The following is a 17986-nucleotide window of genomic DNA, read 5'->3' on the forward strand; positions in this document are numbered from 1 at the left end:
CCCAGCACTTTGGGAGGCTGAGGCGGGCAGATCACCTGAGGTCAGGAGTTGAGACCAGCCTGCCAACATGGCGAAACTCCGTTTCTACTAAAAATACAAAAATTAGCTGGGCACGGTGGCAGATGCCTGTAATCCCAGCTACTTGGGAAGCTGAGGCACAAGAATCTCTTGACCCTGGGAGACAGAGGTTGCAGTAAGCTGAGATCCCGCCACTTCACTCCAGCCTGGGCGACAGAGCAAGACTTTAACTCAAAAAAAAAAAAAGTTACAGAATTATTAAAAGGTCTTAGTTATTATGTATTTTCTCGACGAAAAGTGACAAAGTACAGCTACTATCATGTGGAATTTGGTGACATTTCTCCCTGGGTAAAAGGGTTTTTTCATAACTGCAGGTTTTGAGAGTTGACTGGTAATATCTATACTTAAAAATATTCTTCCCAGATCACTTTTTGCAAGCGTGAGATAAGAAGAAGAATACAAAGCTGGAGTCAGAATTGTAGTAGCATCATCAACGTCAACATGAGTGTTTACTATGCACCAGAAACTGTTCTAAACATTGCACATAAATTTACTCATTTATTCCTTCTATAATCTTGTAAGGTAGGTGCTATCATTAGCACCATTTGACAGAAAATAAGGTCCAGAGAGATTAGGTCATTTGCCTAAGGTGACAGAGCTCCTGGATGGTAATGTTGGTGTTGTGGACTTGAATTTCATCTTTCCCTTAGCCGGAACAGTCCATGTTATGTCACAGGAACAAATACCCCTTGAATCTCACAGTTTAATTCAACAGAGGGTACCTGTTCTGTATGGGTTAGCAGGGGGGTTAAGCTTATTATGCTAACTCAGGGACTAATGCTGACACAAGGTTTGTTTTGATATATGCTTTCATCGTCATGATCAGTAATCACTACCAAGACGAAAGAGTATGGGAAAGAGTCTAAACTGGAAATGAAATGCTTCTGCTTGAAAGCAATGCACGTCACTTTACACATTTCACTGGCCCAAGCACATCCAATGCCACTCTCGACTTCAAGGGGACAAGAAAATGCACTTCTACCATGAGCCTATTAACAAGCAAACCAGACTGTTTGGCATTAATGATTAATACAAATATTCTGAGAGCTGGAGCCGTTTGTGTCCTCCTTTGGCTTCAGCTTCCCTATCCACAAAAAGAGCATGATCATTTTGTAATAATCTCTTGTTGTAAGGATCAAAGAGCCATATTTGTTACAGCTATAATGAGGCAGAATGGTTGCATCCAACCAAAGCTTCCATCAGCTGAAAATCTTGATCCCACCACAGGCAGCCCTATAGCCCTCCTTACAGGTCTGTTTAGAGAATGGCCTTTGTCCAGATGAAGGTATATGCCAATCTTTTTGTCACTCACACACCTGAGCTTTTGAAGGATATAGATTTCACTTCAATCAACAACATGCCATAGTGGTCCTGGCCCTTGCTAGAAATTTCGGTCTGGAACCACCAGCTGTTCAGCTCCTGTTGAAAGCTCCAGACCACCTTAGCTTGATAGAGATTGCGAGGGTCTCCTTCTTCGAGGTCCTCCAAACCCTCTCATTAAATCAAGTCAGGCCACCAGGACTGTCTACTTGGCTCCTCGGAGTTTCCACAGACACTCCCAGGACGTCTGCTGTGAGTCAGGGATGAGCTAAGCCATAGAAATTCCTTTGCCAACCACAAGCGCTGAGGGTAGTACAAAAAATACCCCTAAAAAGAGCATTTCCCAAAGTTCTATGCAAACAGTAGTAACCACACTGCCAATCACCCTCCTGAGTGCTTTGCTAGATCCTTTCCTATGGGCCATTTGACCCTTCCTCACTCCTCTGCTAGCCTAGGCAGTGCACTCCATGAGGGCGGGGACTATCTTTTCATGTGGGTTTCACTATGTGCCTGGTGCACAGCACATTCTCAATAAATGTTTTCCGCATTAAGACGCTTCTCAGGAGTCTTCATGTAAGTTCATACATGACTTCCTTGTAGAATTGTGTCTATGAACATGCAATTAGGCTAGCTGAACTTCAGGCCCTGAGAGTCCATGAAGCTAAAATAAGGCCCAGATGTGGGGTGGGAGGGGGAGTAGGCAGAGGCGGAAAAGGAGGACATTTTAGCCAAAGGGAGCAGATGTCCAGGCAGGAAAGCACAAGGTAACGGGGGCACAGGGGGCGCACCACTTTTCCTGGAAGGAAAAAACAGCAGATGAGAGAAGGAGGTTGGAGCCAGTTAGCAGTAGAAGTCTATGTTCAAAGTCCAGAAGGAAGAAACAGGAGGACAAGGGACAATGAGAGGAAGGAGGAAAGGAGGCACGGTGTATGAAACTCTGTAGCCAAGAGCGCTAACAAATGAAAGGCAGGATGGGTGGAGGAAATGTACTGTGTTCCAAAGCTTCCTCTTATTTATGGGTGCTCCCGGGCCACAGAGGAGTAAACCGAACGAGGACTTGCCAGATCCCCGCTGCCCAGAGAGCTGGCGGAGTCCCGCCTCGCCCCGTCACATGGCCAGAGGCGCCCTCGGCACGTGACCCACCTCGCGCTAGGCCAATCAGCCTCTGCAGGGGCGGGGCCGCCGAGTCCGCGGGGCGGGAGTCTCTGTCGGGGCCGCCTCTTCTCGCGAGCCTTGCGGCGGTCGCTCCTCAGCCGCCCACGACCCGGAGCGAAGGTCTCGCGAGGCTTGGGCTCTGCGGCGGCAGGAGGAGGACGGGGAAGGACGGAGCCGAGCCGCGGCTGCCTCCCTCGCTCACTCCCTCGCGCACTCGCCCGCCCCCTCCCTCCCTCCCCTCCCTTCCCCGGCCCCGGCTCTGGCCCCGGCCCATTTGCTGTTGGGTCTTCTGCTAGGGAGGATGTCGGGCTCGTCGCTGCCCAGCGCCCTGGCCCTCTCGTTGTTGCTGGTCTCTGGCTCCCTCCTCCCAGGGCCAGGCGCCGCTCAGAACGGTAAGCGGGGCGCCGGGGGCGGGCCGGGCGGGGGTTGAGGGGCGCCGGGGCTGGAGGGGGCCCGGCTCTGGCCTGAGGAGACGCTGGAGCTCGGGGAAGGGGGCCGAGTGGGCGTCTGAGGGGCTGCGGGTCCGAGAGGAGGAGGTACCGGCCGCGGGTTTGAGGAGGCGCGGGTGTGAGGACCGGAGGCGCCCGTCCGAGCGGCGGGGGCGTCCGGGGTGAGCCCGAGGTGTTGCCGACTCGGAGGCTCCACGTCGTGGGTCTCGTCGTGCCGGGTCGGCGAGGGGACACGGAGGAAGCCGACGTGGGGAGCTGGAGTAGCGGGGGCGGATGAGGAGGGGGCGCAGCTCTTAGGGAGGGTGGCACAAGACCGGCGTTTGTGTTCCGGGCGACGGGGATGGTGGTGTCGGTCCAGGTCCCGGGAGCTGGGGTCGTCCAGGATTCTACTGAGGCCCCGTAGGACTGATGACATCCTTAAAAATAAGGGAGAGATTGGGGGGAAGAGAGTCCTGAGGAACACTAATGGTGAGCTGAGTACTAGAGACCAAAGGAGGGGGTAAAGAATCAGGGAACCTTGGATCTGGGGATAGAGGGAAGGTGGGTGGGAAGATAAGGGAGTGGGTTGACTGCAGTAGGGGACCTGGAGAGAGAAGCAGCAGTGTCTCCAAATGAGCTGGGGGAAGAGGGCTGGGTTTGCTAAAGAGGGTGGAGTGCTGGGCATTCTAGGGTAGTGGTTGGGAGAGCAAAAATGAGTTTCTAAATAAGGAGAGGAAAACGAGCAGAGGATGGAGGGAAAGGGTTGGAACTGAGGTGGGGGAATATTTATTAGAGAAGTAAGGAGGCCTGGGTATAGAGATGGGGGTGGGGGAAGACAAAAAATAAGGGAAGGGAGTAAAATGCAGGAAGTCGGGGGTGTAATGTTGGTTTGCAGTGTGGAGGATAAATTAGGGAAGGGAGGAGTTGGGATGTGGCAAATGCTGTATGATACTGGTCGGGCCTTTGGGAGAACAGGGACACATAGCTGCAACTAATTGCGGTGGTGGGATTGAGGGCAGTGACTGGCGACAGGGAGATGGGGAAGTGGATTTTTGAGATTTAAAAGTTTCAAGACAGAAGAGACGTTATTTCCGAGGAACATGAAAGTGGCCCCTGGGAGGTGGTACAGTAGAAACCAGAGAATTACTGGGTTTTGAATTGAAGCTCCTTTGAGAAGATGGAGAAGTGGTGGGGAATCATGGGTTTAGGGACCTAAACAGAACAGATTATGATTGAAGGCATGTGTTACCATTCACCTGCTGAATTGATCTTTGAGAAGTGAGTCTAGGATTGTGAACCTGTTTCTGCGCTTGTGGAAACAGCCATTACGAGGTTAAAGAATATTTTTTCTATGAAGGAATTTATGAGAAGTCAGTACTGGAGAGTGAACTATAAATTATTTTTGCTAATCTTTCAGTGTTTACTGTTATGCTAGAACAATTTACTATTACTCTTATTAGAGAGGCTGCAATTTAAATTTTAAAAAATCAGTGATAGAGCCAGTGGAGTTTTTTGAGAAACTGGGTTTAAAATGCTGAATGTTAGAGTTTGTTTCATTATTCCTAAAATGAATAAAGGATTGACAGTATCCATCAGTTAAGTATGTGTTTGTAGTACCAAATTTTATGTGTGCTGCATGGCCTTGGATATCACTGCAGGGGTCAGGAAGGAAACATTTTTTCTGTCTCTAGCATTGAATATGCTAAGTGTATTGGGTATTTTTCCTGTTTTCCTCTAAGCATGAGTCCACTGTGGAAGGCAGGGTGGAGTTAGTCTTATTTGTCTTATCAGTTTTTCGACTGTGTCAACATGACTTAAAGAAGCCTAATGCTAATTTTAGCTATTCAGTTTATGGTAATAGCATAGTTTCATTTTGCACAATAGGTGAGAGATTCTTGATCTTAACATGTTTAATCTCTGCTGGCATAGCTTTTTTCCAATGATTTATAATACGGTAAAATTGTAGTTTCTTAGCAACTAAAGCAAGGTTTCTGGATAGGCCTATAAAGACTCATCTGTCTGCTCAGTGATATGTGTTCTAAATACAGCACAGAACGGCCTTTCCCTTGAAATGAGCTTGAATTCAGTCACATGACATGACCGATGAAATGAAGCTGAGCTGCTGGTTGACCCAAATGAATGTAAATTTAATTCAAGGAAGAAATGGCTATTTTTGAGTTTGAGTTCGTATAGTTAAGGATGCCATTTTATAGCTTTCTATAACATGTCTTTTTATAATATTCAAGCTTTTAGCTGGTAATAAATAGCCCTGCAGTGATCTGACTTCTTGTCATGGAGTTTGTATTTTCTTACAGTGCTTTCAAAAAGGGATACTTTGCTTGTACATAATGTTGAAATGTTAGAAATGTTAGATTTTCTACTTAAATGATTGGAGGAAAAAAACTCACAGGTATCTCTGAATTGGGAATGTAGTAGTTTAGATTGAATATAGATGTTTTTCAAAAGGCGTTTGTTTCATTATTCCTAAAATGAAGAATTTGGCCTGTATGACTCTCAAGGTCTCTTGGAGCTCCAGTGAGTTTCTGACCCATTGCTGTGGGCATTCAGGGCTTTCATTCAGATGGATTTTGTTTCTCATCCAAGTATTTAAACTTGTAAGACCAATTCCAAGTAAAATCCTTATTTGTTGACTTTTATATGTATCATCAAAATGGTAGTTTAAAGAAGGAACTTGTTCTAAAAAGTAACCTTATAAAACATTCAAAAGCATTAGACTACAATTGAGTGAGTGTAAACAAAGCAGTATAATGTGATGATCAAGAGTGCAGGCTTTGGACGGTGACAGACTCAGGTTTGAGTTCCAGCTGTCAGTAGCTGAGTGACCTTGAGTAATGCAAACTTCAGTTTCATCAGTTCATCATCTGTAAAATGGGGATTACAATAATGTCCATTCTCTAGGGATGATGTGAGGATTAAATGAGATAATGGCTGCTTAGATTTCAGCCTGAGTCTCAGCACATGTTAGCTATTACTACTATCCTTTAAAGAGGAGCATTATTTTTTATGTATTTTTCTTCATGTGTATATTGAAAACTTGATTGTTAATGCTGCTGTCATGGTAAATAGGCCATTTGAAGGCCCCACATAGAGATTTGTGCTTTTGCTTATGTAACTTTCTCAGAAAAGTGACCAGCTGCACTGTGTCTGCAATTGCCAATTCTGGTGAGGAAGTTAATATTTTTATTTGAGTTTCTGGGAGAGACTTTATGGCTTTTTTTTTTCTTTTTTTTCAGTGAACCAAATCTTTCAAATGGGCCAGGTATCACTTTCTCATAGAGTATTATTGTTGTGAATAAGAGAAATAGAATGTGGTACCCGGCACACAGTGAGAGTGTTATAGATGTTAGCTGAATTAATGAATGTGCAGTGGTGTGTAAAAACGTAATATATTCATATGGAAAATATGACATCACATAATTAACACTGTTCAATAGAGGAAAATAAGGAATCTAATGAATCTTATTTTTAACGACCTAAATTTTAGAAACCATTTTGCTTGGGTGATACTAGATAGTTGTGAACATTGTGCTTTGTAATAATGCCAGTATTTGCATTAGATGATTCATGGATCTTTTTCTTTTCTGTCAAGGGCTGTTTGCTTCAGTGGTTTGGCAATTTTCTCTCCCTGAGTACATTTTTAGAGGTGTATTTGCTAATTGATTGTGTGTTTCCTCTTTGAACTGAAATGAGCAACAGAAGACACATCTATGGCAGCTGTGGCACAAATGACATGCCAAATGTCAAGCAAAAAATTTTGAGATAATCCAAATAAGATTTGACCAGAAGAAATAGTTTGCCTTGAAATAAAGCCCTTCCTAAGGAGATCACAGGCTTTCAGTCTCTCAGGCTACTGGCTAAAATGTCACTACTGATATAATGGAGCACCCAGGCATGAGAAATTGGTTCGGTCTGGGAGGATAGGCCATGTTACTACATCAGGACCCATTCCCTGGGTTTGTTTTACAAGGTTACTGGATCCAAATCAGAAAGAGATACAGATGGGTTTTTGTGTTGCCAGACTCAGTAGACCTTAACTTGTGAATATACCAAGATTTTAGAAGGAAATAAAAACCCTTAGATGTGAGGTTGGAATTCATTACAGGTCTGACTTTGCTTGATTAATACAGATCTTTATGAGAAATTAGACTGTTTTGAGGGAATCCCTTTGTTTTTTCTCATCAATACAGATTTGATGTGAAACAGTTTCTTTTATGGAATATACCTTTAGACATTAATAAAAAGCAACATTATATTATCTTTAAACTTTAAAAGAAAGTTTAAATAAAAATAATTATTTAAAAAAATATTTAATTGGGCCTTAAAAGATGACCAAATGTAATTAGAAAAGTGCTCTATCAGTTTGAACATTGTTTTTCATTAGTCTGAGGTACTTTTTAAAAGTAAGATGTTTTGTATGTAAACTCTGAAACTTGCTGGGTCTGTGTAAAGGTTTTTTACAACGATTCGGGAAGGAGATAAAGTGCTAATATCTATTAAAATGAAGTATGTAGAAAAACAGTGAGTGACCATGTTGGATACTATACAAGAGATGTTCAACAAAAGTTTCAATAAAATTATGCAAAGTAGTTTTGGAAAAGTGAATTTTATGAAAATCGTTCTGATATATTCTATTCAACTTATTGTTTGCAGTGAGAGTACAATCTGGACAGGGTCAGAAGTAGAGAATGAAGTTGTAAGAGAAAGGGAAAGACAGAAGAAAGGCTGCAGTAGTACAAGGAGAAAAGCAGGATGCAAGAATGAGGAATGAATCTTCGTTTGAGGAGCATCTGGAAAAATCTAAGCTGTCAGAAACAGTAAATAGATCAGGGACCTCTAAAGTAAATTCATACATCAAAGTTAAAATAATGGTGGAGTATCACCTCCTGTGAACAATTGGCTTAGCTTTCAGTAGGCCTCTTTAAACAAAACATTATCATTTTATACAAATTTTTAAAATGTTGTTCATAATATGGAGTTTAATTTTAAGCACCTTAGATAATGCATTTGTAAGCTTGTTTGTGAAATTTTTATGGATTTTTTTTTTTTTCAAAATTCCTAATTTTAGTTGGTAAGGATTAGCTTCGGGAAGACAGGAAACCCCTCCAGTAAAATTAATTGGTTATAAATGGTTACATAACGAAACTTCTTACTGAATTTAAAAGTGATCTTGTATAAAAACATTATTCTAGTGATATTGATGTCTAAATTTAAAAGAGTGAATACACAAGTAAAATGTATCTGCTTTTTAAGGATCTATTCAGTTTAGGAAGGAGAGTCAAAATTTGTATTTAATTTCAATTTATTATATTGTCTGAAACTGAAAGTAGGCCTAACTTTTGTTTGCTTTTGTGTATATACAAAGGCAAACATTTATCAATCAAATCTTATTAATTTGAGATTATTTTGACCTGATTGCTCAGAACTTTTGTCTCTCTGTATAGAAATGGGGTTTTCTAAATATTTAAAGAATTTCCTACGTATGTAAATTTACTTGCACACAGTAAGTTAGGGGAGACATTTAATATTCCTCAGATATCTGCTGTTTTTTTTGTTGTGTTTCTTGTTTTTCAAATAAATAAACTGAGTTTTGTCCGTTCATTAAAATAGAATGTGGTCAGCTTGATGGAAACATTTTGTATTGAGTTTCTTGTACTAAAAAGTACTAAATGATATTCTCTTGCATTTCTGAAATAATTATGGAATGTTTTAAGACTAGCCCTCCTACCAAATAATCTTAACTACTGGAGCTTTATGATATACTTTATGGTATTTTCCAGAAATGTGTCAATTTTTTTTTTTTTTTTGAGATGGAGTCTTGCTCTGTTGCCCAGGCTGGAGTGCAGTGGCATGATCTCAGCTCACTGCAACCTCCGCCTTCTGGGTTCAAGCAATTCTGTCTGCCTCAGCTTCCTGAGTAGCTGGGATTACAGGCGCCCGCCACCATACTCAGCTAATTTTTGGATTTTTAGTAGAGATGGGGTTTCACCATGTTGGCCAGGCTGGTCTCGAACTCCTGACCTTAGGTGATCTGCCCACCTCGGCCTCCCAAAGTGCTGTGATTACAGGTGTGAGCCACCGTGCCTGGCTGAAATATGCCAATTTGGATATCCTTCTCTTGCCTTATTAAAAATCATTGGTCACCCAGGTATTACTTCAAATTTACTAGACAATGAAATATAAATGAGATGGTATGAAATCACTCTGAGGCCGGGCATGGTGGCTCACGCCTGTAATCCTAGCACTTTGGGAGGCTGAGGCGGGTGGATCACAAGGTCAGGAGATTGAGACCATCCTGGCTAACACGATGAAACCCTGTCTCTACTAAAAAAAGATACAAAAAATTAGCCGGGCGTGGTGGTGGGCGCCTGTAGTCCCAGCTACTCGGGAGGCTGAGGCAGGAGAATGGCATGAACCCGGGAGGCGGAGCTTGCAGTGAGTGAGGTCGCGCCACTGCACTCCAGCCTGGGCAACAGAGCGAGATTCTGTCTCAAAAAAAAAAAAAAAAAAGAAATCACTCTGAAAGTGTTAGGGTTGGATATATTATGTAAGTTTCTGTAATTAGAAAACATTTAAGTCCCAAGTCGTACCAATAGTTTTAATCATACCTAAATGGATACTCACATACTAAATGTGACTAAATATAAAATACATAACGAAATGTCACATCCTTTCCTGATAGGATACTAATAAGGCATAGTATTTAATGTGCGGGAAGATAACAGGAAAACAAACTAAGTAAGAGTTTGTTTTGCATATATAAATTGTTATGCCTTTGAGATTCTTTTCTTCCTGATGGTAGTATTTGGAAACCATTGGACTAGCTGATGTCTAAATTTCCTTTCAGTTCTAAAAATTACTAATTATCTTGCCCTTATAGCTTAGATACTGTCTCCAATAGGTTAAAGGCTCAGAGATGATAACACTTTCTGTTTAAAAGTTTTTAGAAACTTACTTTTGGATATAATGAAAATTAACTTTGAGGCATGCACTGTTTTGAAATCTAACTGCCTCTAAATCTACTTCAGACAACCTTTGCAGTTCTTGTTTCAAGGGAGGCAGAACCGTGTCTGTTATACAGAGATCTTATATTAAACTTGCTGGGAAAATTGCCAGTGTGAATAAAGAAGTGAATATTCCTGCCAGGTAGGTAGGTATTTTATGATCTTTCTGTTGGCTGAAAGTGGTTGACTAATAAAGAGACAATGAAACACACTTAACTATTTGTATTTTTATGTTATCTTTTGAGAAAGCTTGTTTTCTATGTATGAGTTAGTTTCTGCAGTCCCTTATGCATTTTTTAAGACCTGGAAATCCATCCATTATAGTGGAAGAAGGCAACCCCAAGTGTTAACTGAATTAAATCCAGGCAAGTTCCTTGATTGTTATTCCTTAGAAACATTGTGTTTAAAGGTCTCAGGTTGTAAACATTCATTGTACTACTTTGTTATCTATTGTGTCCATTTCTTTTCCTTTTTTCTTTGAGATCTTTAGAATTTCAAACATGTACAAAAATAGATTAAGTAATGTAATAAACCTGTGTATTCATCATCTAGTTTCAGCTACATCCTTGCTACTTATTAATTTAAAAATAACCTAAAAATTACGTTGCAAAGTAGAATTTTCTAGGACCTGAAATGTAGTCAGTAGGGGTTAGTTTATATGAGTAAAAGATAATATTTGGTTCACATGTAATCATGTTGAAATTACTTGAAAAATAAAGCTCAAAGCTCTTGGCCGGACGCGGTGGCTCACACCTGTAATCCCAGCACTTTGGGAGGCTGAGGTGGCCGGATCATGAGGTCAGGAGATCGAGACCATCCTGGCTAACACGGCAAAACCCCATCTCTACTAAAAATACAAAAAATCAGCCAGGCGTGGTGGCCGGTGCCTGTATTCCCAGCTACTCAGGAGGCTGAGGCAGGAGAATGGCGTGAACCCGGGAGGCGGAGCTTGCAGTGAGCCAAGAACATGCCACTGCACTCCAGCCTGGGCGACAGGGCCAGACTCCATCTCGAAAAAAAAAAAAAAGCTCTTTAGAAAAAGGCTTCAAACTTTTTTGTCTGTGACCCCAATAGAGAAGTAGTTTTTGACTAATAGAAATTTGTAACAAAATTACACAAATATGTAACATTTTGTGAAACATTACCTATTCTTAATCTGTGTGAGGTAGTTAAGAGAACCATAGTGACCTTCTAAATTGAATTCACAGTTCATTCGTGGGCCATGAAACTCAGTTTGAAAAACAGCATTTTCAGGTATGGAGTAGTTTGGGGTTTTTATTTTTTACATGCCATATTAGTCTGGAATAATTATGATTTTTGTTAACACAAGGATTTTCACTAGACATTTGTCAGTAATATCAGCATATACTGTTAGTCACTACGAGTAAGGAAAACATAACATTTTGGATTTGTACATTAGCCATTATATATAGTGATTTTTTTTTTCCTTTTAGAACTTTAGAAAAAGGGGAAGCCACAGTAATTTGAATATCGTAATCAAGACATAACTTTTCCAGTATATTCAGTTGACCTTCCTTTTAAATTAGACCTTGTGTTCCTTATTCCTGAGCCTTTGAGTTTAGTGCAGGGCTGGGAGTACTAATGTTTATTTTAAGCCGAATGCTTTGCTTGGTTTCTGTAGTCTGAGGCACATTTCTGTTGAGTACAGATTGACTTGAATACTGGCCAAGGGAAGAGAGAGAGAGGGTCAGCAGAACCATTACTAAAGAATCATCTGCTGTTCACGTTTAAGATCCTAGAGTAATGGGATTATTTCCTAGTTTTTAGACACTGCTTCCTGGAGGAAAAAAAAGCAACAAGATGTCCTCCTTTGTTGGCAACTATCTGTGAAATACTTATAAATTCATAGATTGAAGGAATGTGTTAAATTTAACTTGGGATTTTTTGATTATATGAGTTTAGCAGTTTGGGAATCATTGTGGAACAACTGGAAAAAAATAGCACAAGGAGCTCCAGCATTGAAATTATATTCATTAATGCTGAATCTCAAATCATGCATCAAGGGAGATGAAATAAATGGCCTTAATGCAAACCAGGAAACTGCTACCTGGAAAAAAGCAAGTATAAAGAGGTTTCAAATAGCTTGCAGTGAACTGTCATTGAATTACCCTTACACAAATAACATAGTGATCACGTATCAAAAGTATGGTGCTAACCTAACAGCGTTACTGTTTTCTTACTAGGATTGAACTCCAAATAAGAATACTTTCTAACCACATTTTGGAAGAGACAGAATCTATGTTGATGGTAGCTTAAGATTTAGGAAAAAAGCCTGAAGGAGCTAAACTTAGGAAAAGGGAGCGCTAGGGGGATGTGATTATCTATTAATACTTTCAAGGTAGCAGTGTAAATGAAGTAAGGGAATTAGGCAGTCTCCAAAGATGGATGGGCTGTATCAAAGAGCAATGGCCTAGAGCACAGGGAAGAAAGCATAGGTTTGGTACTAAGATGATTTTAATGAAACTAGTGGAAGAATAGAGTTATTTGCACTCATTGTCAGAACCATTATAAGTAGGACAGAGCTGGTTGAGAGGGCACTCAAAACCAGAAATGATCTCTTTCTTATATAGTACTGTGCTTGTTTAGGAGCTCAATGAGAGAAAAATCTTTATGGAAATGAATGTGAAATGAAATGGGCTTTTCAAAAGTTAGCGTGTTTTTCTGTTGTTTGTTTTGTTTTGAAACAGGGTCTCGCTCTGTTGCCTAGGCTGGAATGCAGTGGCGTGATCATTGCTCACCGCAGCCTCAACCTTCCAGGCTCAGGTGATCCTCCTGCCTCAGCTTTCCAAGTAGCTGGGACCACAGGCATGTACCTCCATGCCTGGCTAATTTTTAAATTTTTTGTGGAGATGAGCTCTCCCTGTGTTGCCCAGGCTGGTCTCAAACTCCTGGACTAAAGTGATCCTTCTGCCTCTGCCTCCCAAAGTGCTGGGATTACAGGCATGAGCCACAGCCCCCCCTGCCAGCCAGAAGTTTTTAAAGATCAGAAATAAGTGTTTCTAGCTCTAAACTTCTATGATTATGAATCCAAGTAAAATGGTAGATTAACTTTGGAATCCATTAAGGTAGCTTTTAGGACTTGCCTGTGATATTAGAACAGAATTTCATTTACTATAACCTTCAGAAGCAACTTCTTTTTGTTATCAAAAAGCTAAACTATGAAATCCTTCCAATATGCGTTTGATACAAAGAAGCCTAGATAATAAAGAGCCCATTAGACTTTATATGAAACCTAGTAAAAGTATAACTTTTGGCCATTAGAAATTAAGCTTTTTCTTTTATATGGTAAATGTATGCTACTAAAAACCTGGAAAAGGACACTTTCATCCTAACTCCTAAGACTTCATTAGTTAAAATTCTGCTGTGATAGAAGCCACAGCCTGTCTTTAGAAGTGGGAGCTGGTGCCGTAATACCTTGGTGGAGGTGGGAGCTCACTTTAGTTTGAAGAGTGTAGGGTTGTCAGATAAAATATAGGATGCCCAGTTATATTTGAATTTCAGATCAAAAATGAAGAATTTTTATTTACTTAATATGGCAACCCTGGAAGAATGTATCTTTGCTATTTTGGCCTTCCAGTTAGAACTTAAAAGACAGCCTTGTAATTTGGTGAGGTTTTTGTGTATTAAAAGAAATCTTCCTAAAGTAGATTTAATATGGACAAAATCATGTTGCATTGCAAATTTTGTATGAGAAAATAGGGGTTAGAGTTGCACTGTTTTATTTTGATAACCTCACAGTTCTATATGTGTTTTCTTCAGTTCAGCTACCTTATATCTGACAGTAATTTTTTTCATTTATTCTCTGAAATTAAAGCTGTTTTCTAGAAGAAGGTGGGCTGAGGGCGTCAGGCTTTTTTTTTTAAACAATTCTCCCTCTTCTTACCTAAAATATTTAAAAATTTAGGGCATTACTGCCTAAAGGGTATATGATAAGGATGTTTCTGGGGCTTCTCGTTTAAGGATTGCCCTTTTCCATATTTGTGCGTGGGGGCTTGGAATATATTTGTATTCTTGGTTTGGAAGAAGAAAAAGGTATAAACGAAGATGTGATTGACCACACCCTTTTCTTTCTAATGGGTTCAAAATAATTTTCACTTGCTGAATTCTAACCACCTGATTTAGAGAGTCAGAAAGTGGATGTTAACAATGCAGACAGACTAGGGATGTGATTACTTTTCTTGTTTGTTTTCAGAGATGGAGTCTCACTCTGTCACCCAGGCTGGAGTGCAGTGGCGTTATCTCAGCTCACTGCAGCCTCCACCTCCCGGTTCAAGTGATTCTCCTGCCTCAGTCTCCCATGGGATGTGATTACTTTATACCTAAATTTCAGTACCAAGAAAATCATGGTTTGATGAGTTTTTAGTAGTGGTTTGTCCCTGTTTATCAGTAATTCATTGTAAGAGCTCTCCCTTTCGTCCTTTTGTTCTGGGCTGAGGCAAGGAGTGGTGCCTGTAAGAGGAATTGAACAGTGTAATAGGTTCCAGGGAGAATGATATTAAGGAACATGAAACATAACCCTAGTTATACTTACCCATATTTATTTGAAATATATTTAAGGTAATTTTAAAAAGTATTAAAAGTAACTTGTAGTTTTTATGAAAGTAGGAAATCGCCATTGTAAATATAAAATGTGAATAAGAACTATACTGAAAAGGTCATCTTGTCGGGCAGTGAAGTTAAGTAGAAAGAACACGATTTGGCAGTAGCCCTGAAATACTGTCTGTTTGCATTTTAGTACTCTGGTTTCTATTTTAAAAATTAGTGTAATACTTAACCCATAGAGTTTTATGGGATTAAATTATAATGTATGCTAAAGTGCTTAATAAACTGCTGTATTTTTAAATGGCATGCTTGTTTAGCTTTGAGTTATAGGACATGGTATTTATAGTGTTTACCCTTAATAGGTTAACTGCAACTCTGGTAGTTCATAAGAAAGTTAAGAGGAAAAATAAAGTACTAATGAGAAAGGCCAGATTATTTCAAGGTTGGCTCTTTTGACAAATGACGACCATATCATTAAAATGTGCATTTTAGATGGTTGTTAATAGGCCAGTCTTTTCATTGAATTAATTATTCCTCTCTACTAGGGAAGGTTAATATTGAATTTCTATAATCTTTGTAGTGTGCTCACTGCTCTCACTTCAAGTTAAATTTAATCACAGGGACCCTTGTTATTTTTCATCCCCATTCTCTCCTTTCCTCCCCGAGATAGGTGACTGAAAGTGAAATCAGATGTCTGTCTGTTTCCTTTTTATAGCAAATTTTTGTAACTCCCTTTTACTATCGTGAAATAAAATTCATAGATGTTTTGACCTACCTACATGTTATTGAAGAAAAAACAATCTGATGTCCTAAATGTAATATAAAGGAGAAAATAAGGGAAAGTAACTATAATAATATAATGTTTAGATCAGTCTGTAAGTGCTAAGGGATGGCTACACAGAAAGACATTGAAGTAGCCCATTGTTTATATTAGAAACCAAGCTACAAATTCAGACCGATACAGTTGTGCTGTAATGGTGAATCAAATACTATAGGCAGTGTTGCTGTTGATAATGTGATTTTCTGAAAAGGTGAACAGCTCTTGGTAGAGTTCCAGATGAACCAAAGAACAGTCTATTTTCACTTTACACAGTAATTACATTCCTGGAAAATTAAGTGATGATTAAAATCATGCAAGAATACTTTGTGTTATATTTAAAACAGAGTTGGGTTCTGGGCTCAGAACAAGTTTTTCATCTTGAATGTCATTTGAAAGTGGTATAGGAAACAGGACGCTTCTTTACCGTGCAAGACTTTTCCTTACTTTGTGCAATATTGAGAATCCTTGGTGCCTGCCCACTAAAGACTAGTAGTTTCACCTCAGTCATTGTGTCAACCAAAAATAGAGAAATTTCCAAAATGCCCTATAAAAGGCAGGGCAGCCCCCATTGAGAATATCTTCATTTTGTTCCTGTACTTGTAAGTGTCCTCTGATGTAGGATTATAGTACTTAGTCCCTAGGACTATCAGTAGTCAAAGCCACATCCCTTCTAGGAATGGAAAGGCAAGGAGAACAGCTGTTGACTTGCCTTTATTCTTTTTGTTAACATGCATTAAAGCAGAGTTTGCAAACTCATGTACCACAAGAGCTAAACAAGTACCATTTGCTAAACTAGAGAATACATGTTTTGAAAACACTGAAAGTTGGATTTAAAAACACTGTGCTGATGAAATAAAATTATCAGTGGGCCTCTAAGTTGTGTCCCTTTTACCAAAGGATTATATTATGAATTTTGGAGCCTGAGAGATTAGGTTGAAACCCTGATTTTTGGCAAATCTCTTAATCTCTCTTAGCCTCTGTTTCCTCAGCTGCTTATTAGACATAACGCACACCTCACAGGATGGTGGTTAGAATGAGATTGCATATATACAATACCCAGTACAGTACATGACACAAGATACATGTGTTTAGCGAACTTTTCTCTCTGCCCTAATACCCATTCAGTTATCTTGGTTACTTTTTAATCTCTTGTTTTAAAGCTAGCTATGTGTTCTATAGTAAAATGATTATAAAATTTGAAATCTTTAATACAGAGGATATTAGTCCCTCTTAAGCCAGAAAGTAATTAAAATGAACTTTTTTGGTTAACACACAACTTATTTACCATTTAGGGTATGTGGAACCTGATGCTTATAACACTAAATACGCTTATTCCAAACTATTTCAGTAGATCACCCTCCTTGGTCTTTCAGGTTAGCTTTTAACATTAATGTATCCAGCTAGCAGTGGTCTTTATTTTTGAAGCTGTCTTGGAGCAGGTAATTTTGCTAATACTACAGTAATGTATTGCACCATCAAAATTAAGTTGTTCCATAGAAGTGACATGTTTTGGTAGTTGTTGCTTGACTTAGAAATTTAGCAGCATGAGTTTTACTAGGAAACTATGGTATATTATTTTCTTTCAGTTTTCCAGTGAATGTTTTGAAAGTTTTATGTTTTCTTGGTTCTTGTAAAATTTTGTAGAGACGTACATAGCTTGCTGTACATCTTGTTTTCAGATTTTAGCAGCAGAAAGTTTTCTTTCTAAACATCAGTAATTAAGACAATGATCTAAATAGTTAAAGCAATAGAAGCTTTATTCCCATCACCATAATTCTGTTGTCCATCTTTGTTTTCCTCTACAATATGATTTGGAATCCTTTTAAAGACCTCTATGCCTTAGTTTAAATTTTTTAATTTAAGTTAATTTATTGTTACCATTTTTTTTTTTGAGACAGGGTCTTGCTATGTCGCCCAGGCTGGAGTGCAGTGGTATGATCATAGCTCACTGCAGCCTCAACTTCCCAGGCTCAAGCAATCCTCCTGTCTCAGTGTCCTGAGTAGCTGGGACTACAGGCGTGCACGACCACACCTGGCTAATTTTTTTAAAAACTTTTTTGTAGAGATGGTGTCTCACTCTGTTGCCCAGGGAGGTGTTTTTGTTTTGTTTTGTTTGAGACAGGATCTTGCTCTTTCATCCAGGCTGGAGTCAGTGGTGAGACCACAGCCCACTGCAGCCTCCATTGTCTGGGCTCAAGTGATCCTTCTACCCCAGCCTCCCGAGTAGTGGGACCACAGGTGCATGCCACCATGCCCAGCTAATTTTTAAAAATATTTCATAGAGACAGAGTCTCACTGTTGCTCAGGCTGGTTTCCAAAGTGTTGGGATTACAGGCTTGAGCCACTGCACCCGGCCTGTAATTTCTTATAAAGTCATTTTATTTTTCCTATCTTAATATTATTCTCTTCTTACACATACCTTCTTGATCCTGTTTCTTCTGGTATCTTCAGTTGTTTCTGGATAAACATTTGCCACTTAAAATTTTTAAATTCTGTTTTAATCCTTTTTAGGCAGAGAGGTAGTGGTTCCATATTCTAAGTGTAATATAAAAGTTTAGATGACTGGTGTTTTTGAGCAGGAGTGTTTCCATATTGTGAGT

At 39.8% G+C, this 17986-nt stretch overlaps 1 protein-coding gene across 5 annotated transcripts in view; it reads left to right on the forward strand.

Annotated features, from left to right (window-relative positions):
- Positions 1-2650: 2650 nt before the first annotated feature.
- Positions 2651-17986, forward strand: part of NPTN (neuroplastin) — a 73984-nt gene continuing 58648 nt past the window's right edge. For 2 of the 5 annotated variants that reach the window (XM_055277855.2, XM_055277856.2), the window contains exon 1: positions 2653-2945. In XM_055277855.2, the coding sequence (XP_055133830.1) occupies positions 2855-2945 (91 nt within the window). In that variant the 5' untranslated portion in view covers positions 2653-2854. Of the gene's footprint in view, positions 2946-17986 lie in introns of all 5 variants that reach the window. The other 3 variants (XR_008657649.2, XM_055277854.2, XM_055277858.2) reach the window with 3 other exon arrangements.

The sequence above is a fragment of the Symphalangus syndactylus genome, chromosome 5, assembly GCF_028878055.3.
Source record: "Symphalangus syndactylus isolate Jambi chromosome 5, NHGRI_mSymSyn1-v2.1_pri, whole genome shotgun sequence".
Taxonomy (NCBI): Eukaryota; Metazoa; Chordata; class Mammalia; order Primates; family Hylobatidae; genus Symphalangus; species Symphalangus syndactylus.